This window comes from Sparassis crispa, assembly GCF_003851025.1.
Source record: "Sparassis crispa DNA, contig_000010F, whole genome shotgun sequence".
In the NCBI taxonomy this organism is placed as follows: Eukaryota; Fungi; Basidiomycota; class Agaricomycetes; order Polyporales; family Sparassidaceae; genus Sparassis; species Sparassis crispa.
Window position 1 is genome coordinate 586,540 of NW_020939758.1, and position 11,692 is coordinate 598,231.

The 11,692-nt window shown below is 50.5% G+C and overlaps 3 protein-coding genes across 3 annotated transcripts; 2 read left to right on the plus strand and 1 right to left on the minus strand.

Annotated features, from left to right (window-relative positions):
• Positions 1-1,346: 1,346 nt before the first annotated feature.
• SCP_1201870 (hypothetical protein) lies at positions 1,347-2,693 on the minus strand (the record flags this gene model as incomplete). Its single annotated transcript, XM_027763073.1, has 5 exons — positions 1,347-1,391; positions 1,444-1,557; positions 1,617-1,730; positions 1,781-1,902; positions 1,958-2,693. 5 exons carry the CDS (start codon positions 2,691-2,693, stop codon positions 1,347-1,349), a joined length of 1,131 nt encoding a protein of 376 aa, XP_027618874.1.
• A 1,249-nt stretch (positions 2,694-3,942) lies between these two features.
• Positions 3,943-5,552, plus strand: SCP_1201880 (Uncharacterized protein; the record flags this gene model as incomplete). Its single annotated transcript, XM_027763074.1, has 6 exons — positions 3,943-4,361; positions 4,414-4,529; positions 4,589-4,598; positions 4,660-5,185; positions 5,238-5,283; positions 5,356-5,552. The coding sequence occupies 6 exons, from the start codon at positions 3,943-3,945 to the stop codon at positions 5,550-5,552; spliced, it is 1,314 nt and encodes a 437-aa protein (XP_027618875.1).
• A 1,256-nt stretch (positions 5,553-6,808) lies between these two features.
• Positions 6,809-11,576, plus strand: SCP_1201890 (hypothetical protein; the record flags this gene model as incomplete). Its single annotated transcript, XM_027763075.1, has 23 exons — positions 6,809-6,925; positions 6,976-7,074; positions 7,153-7,328; positions 7,392-7,438; positions 7,500-7,544; positions 7,597-7,626; positions 7,680-7,870; positions 7,924-8,002; positions 8,066-8,467; positions 8,528-8,563; positions 8,621-8,699; positions 8,752-8,780; positions 8,833-8,991; positions 9,046-9,608; positions 9,667-9,721; positions 9,773-9,829; positions 9,884-9,946; positions 10,001-10,455; positions 10,515-10,607; positions 10,665-10,734; positions 10,787-11,181; positions 11,238-11,378; positions 11,436-11,576. The coding sequence occupies 23 exons, from the start codon at positions 6,809-6,811 to the stop codon at positions 11,574-11,576; spliced, it is 3,522 nt and encodes a 1,173-aa protein (XP_027618876.1).
• Positions 11,577-11,692: the final 116 nt, after the last annotated feature.

Consider the following 11,692-nt stretch of genomic DNA (forward strand, 5'->3'; position numbering starts at 1 on the left):
GCACGAAAACCCGCGTGCCGCCGTAACGCCCACTTACCGCAGTAACACCCGCATGTCGCCATAACAAACAAAAAGTTAGGCCCACTTACCGCACCAACACCCGCGTACCGCCGTAACAACCAACACTAGAAATCAACGTACCTACACTTTCGCCCAGAGACATAAAATAATAGAGATTGAAATAGAACGCACCACGTGTCATTCCAACCACCGGAGCCCAACCAAGCAGCGCGCAACAACAAACCCGGTAGACCTGTGCATATAGTTAGCCGCGTGTAACGGCACTCACCTGGCATGCACATTGAACTGGCAGAGGCTGCAAATTTATATGTGAGTGAGGGTGGGCGGACGGTAGTCGCGATGCATCGAGATTAGCCTCAGACTTGCCTCAGAGTCGCCTCGAAACAGCTTCGGATCTTTTCGCTGTGAGGGCCTGGACCAGAGCCTTGCCTTAATGCTTGCATTTGGTGCGGTATTCGGGGGCCTGAATATGAAGATGAGCAACTCGGAGCGAGTTCTGCGGAGAGCGCTAGTAGACGCCCAATAGCCGCTCCTTACAACATTATATGTAGGCGTCTGGGAGTTCTTCCGACTGTGTAACTTGGTGAGCAACGTTTGACTTGGGTTACATTGCTCGACAACTCTTTGTCGACATGTATTTTTGTTCTAACTTGTGTATCAATTTCTGTTCTATGTAATCTCCTTTATAGACCTCTACTACCTTTACTTTGATTACAAATCGGTTTAAATATTACTAGTCCTGTGTAACTTACACAACGCTTGCTACCCCGATGTAACTGGTGTAACCTTACATAAAAATTTCCCGCTTTTGCTGATGCGCGGCGCCTTGCATTTCTCTCCCTTGATTCACGAAACACGAATATTGGACGAAGGGCAATCATTCAATTCTGATTCTGCTATGACGTGATTATTGATCAAGCGCATCCCAGCTAGATGAGGTGGAACGTTAGCTTTGACCATGAGTCCGTGCGATGCGATTTCCGGACACTGTTTACGGCGAGTTTCCAGACGATCTTCTGCTCGAGTACTTCCTCCTTTTTTCTCCCGTCTGCCCGTCATTAAGTGCTGAGATATTCTGTTAGGAATAATATTGAAGGGATCGAGAACGCTGGAATAGGTCAGGTCGGTGGTGACTGGAGACGATATTGTCGTGATCACCGGCGAAACGACTCATGGTTTGATACAGGCATCTATCGGAACTAATTATGGACATTATCTGACGTGTGTGGCATACCAACAGGTGGACAAAACACATCCGTACGTAGCAATACAAAAGCGGAGATGATAGCACAAGCTCAAGAATCTGTGTCATGCCATGCGCTCAACTACGCCTTCCCAGATAGCTGCTTGAGCCTCGCCTCACGCTCGCACTATTGGCAAGACCCATGAGCACCAGAAATGAACTTCAGGGCAAGAACTCACATCGTCGATAAGCTTCTGTGTTCTCAGATGCTCAGCTTCCCTATTCTTCTCCTGCAGCATTTCCGTTACCTCGTGCGAGCGCGTACTCGCGGCTTCGCGCGCATCTTCCAAAGCCTGACGGAGACAAACTTCTGTTTCATGGCCTGTCAAGTGCAGATATAGCTGCGGCGTACCTGCAAGTCCGCCTGGGCCCTCTCGTACCCTGCCCTCCGAGCGAAGAACTCAGCTTCTTCTTTGTGGAAGGTCTTTAGTGCGCGGCTGTGTGCATCGCTGGCCTTGCTTTCCTCCTGCCGAGCACTCAGCCGACATTCATCAGAGCGCAACGGCGACGACGCACCTTTATTGCGTCCTTCTGCATCTTCTGAATGTTGGCCAGCTCCTTGATTACTGCCTCAAGCGCCTGTTGCTCAGCTTTCCCCTCAGACTTGATCACCTTCGACATGCGCTTCGCGTCTTTCCCTAGAAGCCAGCGTACATCATAAGCTGTATCCTTGTGGATAAAAACACCACTTACGCTGCGCTTTGTCAACCTTGGACTTGTCCTTTGGCGACAGTACCGCGTCCACCTGGGCATTTCGCTCTTCAAGGCCATCATCCGTAGGGGGGATGGATGCCGGGCCTATCGTACCCGCACCATTCGCGAAGCTTCCCCCACTCAAGCTGGCTCTTTGCCGCCGCTCGTTGAACGCACCGTTTCCGATGCTGTCGCGATTACGGTCGTTGGAACGGTAAGACCGCATGGAAGCCGCGCGTTTCACCGGTGTGTCGCCCCCAGTCTGCTGGTTCTGGTTGCGTTTCCAGGACGCTTGTTCCTCGTCCTGGCTTTCCTTCCCGTTCCAAATAATGGGGATAGGTTGCATGCCGGTGCTAGTCTGCGAGGCGGGCGAAGCGGAACGGACTTGGTTCTGGTTCGCTTGAGTCGCTGAGCCGTACCCAGAGTCGGAACCAGCCTCTCCTGCAGCGTCAGCCGCATTTGCTTGATGCGCCGAATTCTTGCATGCGCCATCCTCCCCATCTGCGGAGCGGGTATTGACGACCGAGTTGTCGAGGATGGAGACAGACTGGCGGTGGCTACTGTCGCCATCGGAATTTGGCTGCTGAGCTACGTCCTGCGCAGGTGAAGCGGTACCCGAGCCATCGGAAGTGTCGTCGTCGGAAGATTTCTTGGAGAAGAAATGCATGAGAGGTGCGTCGAAGTAAATGCTCTGCTCGCTGGGGGGTGCGGAGGTATATGTTGGTCGGGCAGTCATGGAGTGATTTGTGGGGCGATGCAGTCGCTCTGGAATTTATAGGCGGCGGTTGCATCTTGGACTGACGTCGGTCGGGTTGGAGCGATTGAATTCGCTTCCTGCCCAGGTGGCCCCGCGAGCGCCATTCCATGTTCGGTAGTGTGCCTGCCTGTTGCGGATATGACGTAACTGACGTGCCCCATGATCTACATATGTTTTCTGCAGGACTTTGCATGAAAACGACATATATCAGGAGACCAATATTCTTGAAACTATATATGTTTGTTCCCAGTACTTTCTAGCTAGAATATTGAAGAAATTCAAGACGCTATAACATTTCCAATTTTGCTCTCTCATAGCTTTGTCCCAGGCCTCTTATCTTAATAGAATCGAGAGTTTGATCAGCCTTGCGGGTATCTCTCATATATCCTAGGATAAAGTAACAGCGACAGTAAGTTCGTTAAGACTCCGGTGAAATGAGTATCACGGACAAAATTGGAAATATCGAATACACGATCTACTTCGAAAGATCTAGATCTTACAGAACGTTAGAGCAGGTTCGCGCGTGGCAAATGCGTCTATGCCTACAAACATTGTATCGAGCAGTACTAGCATAGACAAATGCGAATCCAGGAGTGGTAATATCTTCACCGTGAAACGTACATTATCTCCTCTGATGAGAACGCGACTTGGTTCCATAGATGAGGCTGGGGCCGCGGACTTGAAAGTTGCGGACCATCCAACAACCGTGACCTCTTCGTACTGGCATTTCATGCCATTTTCTCCATCATCCAAACTCAAGCTTATTGGTTTTAATCTTGCGGGAGTACCCAAGCAGCAGCAGCTGTGTCGCCCTGGATTTCTAGTAGGATTTCTTTACCACGTGATAGAAGGTTCATAGCCTCGTGGCAAGCGCCTCTGGTGACTGCCAGTGCAGGCTGTACTGCATGCAACGTCTGCCGCAGCAAGTCAACGGCGACCGCCCCACTGGCAAGTAAGTTTTTCAGTCTCATCTCTATCGTACTAGACGTCGCGTCGCAGGTATATCTGAAGAATTTTGAAAGCGAACACTCTCAGGCTCTCTGAACTTGAAGTTCAGCCAGAATCATCTGCGACTGTTTGTGGGTACTGTGTGCGGCACTTCACCTGCAGCTATTAGAGGCTTCAAGGGCACAGTAATTTGTGAGTCGAAGAATGTTGTATATGCTCTTCGTATCGAAACAGAGGTTCCTTTCTCAGCAGACCCACTTGGACTCGGACGGGCTCAGTCATGCCTCGCATCCTCCTTCTGTTAGCGGTGATCACTCCGCTATGCAGCGTGTTTCTTGTCGCCCGCTCGCTTTTCCCAGGTTTTGATCTGACTAAAGTCGCGGAGAGTTTCCCCATTTCCTGGCCCCTTGCCGTGCCCGCAGACTCAGAGACACGACCATACGACGAGTCAGACCAACAGCCGCTAGACGTCGTCGACTTCTCCCCTCCGCATGATCACTCCTCTGATCTGCATGCCAGTGTAGCAGAGCCCATCACTGTTCCTGGCCAGTTTACGCGACGCATCGTCGCCGTTGGTGACCTTCATGGAGACTTCCCCAACGCACAGACGGTGCTGCAGATGGCGGGCGTTGTAGACCATAATGGAAATTGGACGGGTGCCGTAGATTTCCTCGTGCAGACTGGCGATATTATTGACCGGTAAGCTCTAGCACCGCTGTCGTGCACCTCATACGTTAAGATCTCTTTGTAGTGGAGACGATACCATCAAGCTGTTCCTCTGGATGGAGGGGCTGCGTGATGAAGCGCACGCAGCAGGTGGAACGGTGCTATCGCATCTCGGAAATCACGAATGGATGAACGTCATCGGTATGTTTCTAATCACACGGAAGTGGAATCGACAGACTGACCAGCATCCCTCCTCTCAGGCGATTGGAGGTGCGTGCTCCGGACATCCTTCATGGTAGAGTCATAATTTTGAAGTTTCCGTATCAACAAGATACGTATACCCCTCAGAAATCACCACTTTCGGCTCTGTCGCGGCGCGTCAGAAGATGCTCACCACCGGGCGGATCGGAAAGAGTTGGGCGAGCAACTACACAACTGCAAGCAGGCTCCCGCTTCACCCTGCAGTTGGTGATCCCAACATCGACTACGACCCGTCAACCGCATCTGCATTCGACGTACCTACGCCGCTTTCGCACACCGCCATATCCTTCGTGCACGGTGGGCTGGCACCGTCGTACCCGGACCTCGCGCCCTTCCCCTCGCGCATCAACGAGCTCAGCCATTCGCTGCTCCAGAAGCTGCAACAGCGCACACCTCCTCCGCACCCGCCCAACCCGTACCCTGGCATGCCCGCAGAGGCGACGGAGGCGGAGAGGCGGTTGTATGACACGGACGGTCCGCTGTGGTACCGCGGCTGGGCATCGGGCCCTGAGGAGCAGGTCTGCGCGCAGGTCGATGGCGTGTTGCAGAAGACGGGCACGAGGAGGATGATCATGGGCCATACGCCCGATTTTCAGGTGTGTTGCGCGAGTTCCTCTCGCTGTTTGATTGCCCAACCGATTTTGTTAGAATATCGTCTCGAGATGCAAGGGGAAGATTATCATTATTGATACTGGTGCGTTTACAGCCTTAGATTGCACAGCTCTGGGAAGAGGCTTAACCTGCATGACATGAACTCTGCGTTTAGGCATCTCGCATGCGTACGGAGGAACGTTGTCCGCGCTATCCATTACATACACGCTCACGCCGATACCTGCAATACATACGAGCCCAGAAGAAAAGTGGTGGACTGAGCGAGAAGTTCTGGTCGCTGTGTACCCCGATCGACAAGAGGTTTTGGCTGTGGATGAACGAGATATTCAGGGCGACTTTGCGCCTGCCTAGCTCGGGAGGGGCGGTTTAGAGAATTGAGCTGGTCGTATCATTATTGAGGTATTGTCTTGTTTTGTCGTCGTCGTGCATTGATACTGGATTACATGAAATCATGACCGTCATGAACTTCAGACCGTGGTTGGTCAGGTGGATCGCAACATCTTACAAGCCATGTGCTTGACGATCAAAGCGTTCTTTTCGGTCGGTACCCACAAGACCAAGACGTTGTAGGTGGAGAGACGAAATCGATTGAAACGAACGCTCCCATCAAGGTGAGCTGTGTTCGTGATGATTTATCGTATTGCTCTGACAGGCAACTGCGTCCAGCACATGGCGTGGGTTACCCATCCCACGTCTTTCTCCGTGAGGCATACTGAAAGGTGGACGTCTTGGCTGTTCTTACAACGTCAATTGAAGTTCAGTTGATGGCGGATTTATGTTCGGTTATGTTCAAGGTCTGCGGCGCGGTCATGTAACGGCAGGCGCTGGCGCGATGCACTCGATGCCGAGGACCACCGCACGACATACTCTCTGTTGATACCTCGTCTCACATCCACCCGCACTCTTGTCTCTGCCAGAGCACTGCTCTTTTCAAACATGACCTCGATTTTGAGGTGTTTGTGCGACGTGGACTGGCCCGCTAGAGACGCATGTATGCGCAGTCAAGCCTTTTTGATTAACCGTGGTGATGGCGTAGTCTCGATGCCAGACGGCAGGTATGGGGGGGAATAACATACCCTGCCTACGTCCACGGCACCGTATTGACTTCCACCACTTCTTTTCCCTCTTGCGAACTCGGGTTCAACCTCACATGCATTCTCATTTGCAGCATTGCGTGCGTACGGTTCATCATGGCGACTGGAAATGAGTCTAAATTCTACCAGCGCGACATGCGTCCCGGAAAAGGTGATCACGTGCTTCAACCGGTCGAGGTGGGTGTCCACTTATCCACGCCATCATCATCTATGTTTGCTCACGCATCCACCCAGATCCACCCACTGCCTCGGATAAGCACTCTATCTTAATTCCACCGTATTCTGAAAGCAAGGGGTATCCGTCTGAAGGTGGGCCACGGAGGCGGTGCGGTTGCCCTTCGATGCTGTCGTGTCGCTGGTTTGCTTTAAATTTGTTACTCGATAGGCTTTCCCAAGCCTTGGCCACTCAGCAATCAGCTCTTGCGATTTTCTACCAACTGTTAACTCATTTTTTTGAGTATTGACCGTGACATTTGTACAGTGTTCAGATATACTTATGCCCGGTATGCAAGGATGTTTCAATGGACGACCGCGGTGGCACAGCCACACTACCACCTGCGCGTCTGCCCCAACACCGAGACTAAGTATGTTGTTGATGAGCGGAGGTGCGACACACGTGGCAGAGCGTGGGTAAGAAGCCTCGAGGCCTCATCAATCATCTCTTAAGTCTCCGCACTCAGCCTTTTCTTTCTGGCCGTCAAGAAACAATTTCGAGCAGTCAGTCAGCCGATTCTACCATGAGTCACAACGAAAATTTAGGCATTTCCAGTGCGGCCGCAGTAAGCTTTTGCTAGATGCCTCTAAAAACTCACCGGGGACCACACACACTGCTTCCTCGAGGCTAATCTTGTCTCTAGAACATGCATCCGACTGTGTTTTACAACGTCTACACATCACCAGATGCGATCCAGTATGATCCGGGAGTTGCGCTAAAGGAAGGCCTGGGCATGGTCAGTGCCATTGCAGGTCACATTCAGAAGCTCGAAATTGCAAGTCAGCTTCGCAAAGATGTATGGCGTAGGGAAATTCAGAGGTACACGTTCTTCTTGGTAAACTGAGCTACAGTTGGAGACTCTTGACTACTTCCGTGATGTAGTCTCCAGAACCAAGAGGGTCCTACAACAATGATTGCTGTATGTGGAGGTTAGTCCTATTGGCATTTTGAACTTGTTGTAGCACTGGTGCTGATGCATGTGTGAGTTAGCTACTGGTGCTGGAAAATCATCTAGCTTGAATGCTCTTCTCGATGGTTAGTCCACGTGACATACTCTATTTGATGTGTGTTTTGACTCGTTTGAAAGATAACATTGTCCCGACAAATGGAATGAGGGGTAAGTTTGAACGGCTAGAAACTTGGAATAGGTCTGATAGATTCTGCACTCAGCCTGCACATCCGTAGTTACTGAAATTAGTTACCATGCAAAGCATACCATTGATGCTGATGTTTCTTTCCTCTCCGAGACAGAGTGGAGAGAGGAACTCATTGTCCTTCAGCATGATATGGTGGACGAATATGGTAAACTGAAGAGAAGTACTGATTTGTGCACTGAGGCTCAGAGCGTTGCTTGGTCAAAGGTACATTGTCAGAAATGTTCATGAGTTGGCTACTCAGGCATGATGTATCACAGGTGCATGCTGTGTATCCATCCATCATTCCGGAGCAGTTCGTGAACGTGGCGATTGATGAAATCATCTCTTTTGACCCAAGTATGAGGCTGTTCCTCTTGTCGCTGTGTACCAATCATTACTCACTAAGTATTGACTTTGCAGTAATCAAGAAGATCATGGGGTCAAGCAAGCATATTACTGCAAAGGATTCTGAAACTTTCGGCAAAAAGATTGCAAAGTATATCGACTCCAAACGTGGCGATGTAGAGAAGAAATCAAACAACAATACGGACAAGGACAAGGGGAAAGAAAGGAGCCTGGCGCACAAGGACCTGACAGCCACCAGCCTTGCTAGTAATATTGCTCTCTGGCCCCTCATCAGGAGTGTCAAAATTCGCTGCCGGTCTCCCGCACTTTCGACGGGTGCAATCTTTGTTGACTTGCCCGGTGTCGCTGATTCAAATGCAGCGAGAAACAACATTGCAAAGGATTACATGAAGAAATGTAACTGTGTATGGATTCTCGCACCCATCACCCGGGCGGTAGATGACAAGACAGCTAGAGGTCAGTTACTTATACCATCAATGATTTCTTCAGCTTACACGAGAGCACTGTTTTAATCAGACCTTATGGGCAATGCATTCAAGGCGCAATTGATGAGTAGGTATCTAACGTGTATTCATAACAATTAAGCATTAACCCGGTTTCCTCCTGCAGTGGGTGAGTGGCTGTGTGTGCGGTTGTTAGGTTTCTCTTACATTTCATCCACATGTGCATTCTCTCAGACGGAAAGTGAGTATATATTAGCCTGTTACTATATGTTCATTTACTTCCTGACTGTTTCTCAGCTATGATGCAAGTGCCATTAGTTTCATCGGTCAGTCTTCTGGCTTGTATTGCTAGGATCAAATCTTGACCCTGGCTCATAGCTACTAAATGCGATGATATCTCCTGCTCGGAGATTATTTCCTCCTTGAACCTTGATGATGATGCCGAGCTACTTGAGATAGAGAGACAGATAAGCCAATGCAAAGAAGATGCTGCTGAATGGACAGACAAGAAGGCAGATGCCGAGACCACAACTAAAGGTCAGTCCCACTGCACATCTGCCCGACGCGAGTGCCCATATAATTTGGATGTAGGCATTAACACCCATCAGAACCAAGCTTGTGCATGTCTTGCAGAACTCCACGAGCATCTGAGGGCACTGAAGGAAGGCAGGATTTTTGTTCCTGTTCTCACCAGCACTACCATGGTAAAGACCTCCTCTGAAACACTGATGAAACGGAAGAACACCCGAGGCGAGAAGAAAGATACCCGGAAGAAACGCAGGACCGATAGAGATGAACCCCGCGAGGACGATCCACTAGTCATAGATGAGAATGAAGACGTGCTCACTTCCTCTGACGCCGATAGCGATGAGCAATCCAACGATGACAATGATAGCTCTCACACCTCTGGTTATGAACTGGGTTCTCACTCAAGGATTCAGAAGGACGAAAATGAAAAGCTCGATGAGGTCACGGTTGAAACGCTGCAGGCGAAGATTCAGGATATGGAAGATGCTATCCAACAGGAACAACGTCGGTTACTGGAGTCCTACAAGCAGGAGAAGGAAATTGGTGAAGAGCTTGCCAATATCAAGGAGAAACAGCTCAAAGCTCAGAGACAGAAGAATGCCTTCTGTTCCTTGAAGCGCTCTAAGGTGGATACCGTCACACGAGTGATTCGAATGAACACTGATGGCGAATCGAATTCTCCAGTTCTCCCGCAATGTTTTAAAGGAAGACTTCCGTACGGGACTGAAGGATCTAGACGGTCGGTTTCATGCGGTGTACGAGCGATACAGTAATTGATAGATATCGTCAGATGCCGCTGCCGAGGAGCGTGATTCGGACAGCTTTGGTCCCAGTGTCAACCTACGCAGTGAGTTTGTACTTGAATTGCTCCATACACTTGAATCATATTGTTTTCTGCCAGACTATGATGAGATTGATCTTCCTGTCTTCATGTGCTCCGCAAGAGACTATGTTCGGTTGAAAAGTATGTCGTTTAATATCAAAGTCAAAGCTTCCTGCTAAACGGTGATCCTGCCAGGCCAAGTCAGGGGCGACGGAGAGCCTACATGTTTCTCGAAGTTAGATGACACAGGTATCCCGGAACTGCAGGAGTGGTGCCACCAACTCACGGTTTCCTCCCGCGAACGTGCCGCGCGTAATTTCCTCGCGCACCTACGGACCTTCGTCGATTCTGTACGGACATATGTGCAGGATATTGGCGATGTGACAACGAATGATCGTGAGGCTATGCGCGCAAAGTGGGAATCCACCCCAGCGCTGCGGTTGCGTCGCTCCACCCCGGCACTACGCGTGCGGCGCTCCACACGCGAACTCTCCAGGAGAAGCGCATCCGCAAGTATGAGCCCCGTAGCTGATGAAAATTATGGTTGGAGCGATGATTCATATCACGAGTTGTCTACGGATGATGAACACACCGAGACCATCAAGCAGAAGGCTGGAAATGCAGTCGGTGTGACACCCCGTCTCGTAAAGGTTAGTTGAGCGGCTCCTCGGTGGTGTTTCATTGATGACTTGACATTGCCTTTGTATAGGACTTTGAAGTTGTTGTTGATTCCTGTGTGGAAGAACTGAAGGCGCGCTTCCGTGAGAGTCTGGAAAGAAAGTGCACGGCTGGCGCTGCCAAGGTACGATCGCAATAACTATACCACGTTGTAGGCATCCTGACCTGCTGCACTCCTCAGGCTGCCAAGGCCGCTATTACCACTTCAGATGCCTTTGCAGCGTCAATGCACTGGCGCACTTACCGTGCCGGTGAGCGGTCCATTACGAATGCACACCTCAACCTGAGCTGATGATTCATCAGTTCTGTGCCGGAACGGGTCGTGGCGCCAGGACCTCAACATTGAGTTATCTAACCCGCTCACTAGGAGGATTGCGACTTCGTGGTGCAAGGTATTCGAGGCAGACCTCTTTGAGCAATTCGAGAAGACCACAATGGATGCAATCAAGAAGGTCCTCGGGGAGATCGAAGACTGCACAGCTGGTGGTCTCAAAGAACATGCACGAAAGCAGGCTGCATTGAGCCTCAAAGACGCACGGTTCGCACTGCGGAGGACACTAGATGTGGTGCGCAACAGAATGAAAAAGCAGCAGAAAGAAGCCAGCCGCTCTTTCGCGCCGGAGGTGAAGACTAAGCTCTACGATGGGTACCGTGCCGCAATGGAGGAATCGGGTGAGGGCAGTGTCGCACGCCAGAAGGTCAGCCTCGTCATTTTTCCTCGCAAAAACATAAGCTGAGCATGTTTTTTATTCAGACTGTTTTCCGGAATTTCTTGGCAAGCGTGAAAAATCAAATATTTAAGGATGCAGCAACCGTGCTTCTAGATAGTCTCGATGCTGCGGCATATGCGGTAGGCTCTGCATTGAGCAAATCATTGGTGTTGCTCGCACAGAAGGTGTGTGGCGACGAGTTGCTGTGTGTGGAAGCAATGCTCATTCGGTGGCATGCATAGATTGAGGTTAGTGTCGCGGTGCTCTGGGAGCACCCACTGGATGACCCACCTCAGGTGAGGGCACGCACTGAGGTGGTTGCAGCCATCACAGAGATTATAGAGCAAGTGCAGATGTGGATGGAGGCCGAGCAAAATAGGTAATTGCTTGTGTTGGCACTGGGGCTCCCTGCAAGGTTCCTTTAGTATCTTTCGCCTTGTTCTACTGATGCAACTGGCTAGATAACTCTATGTTTCACCACTGTTCTCTCTCACCTCCA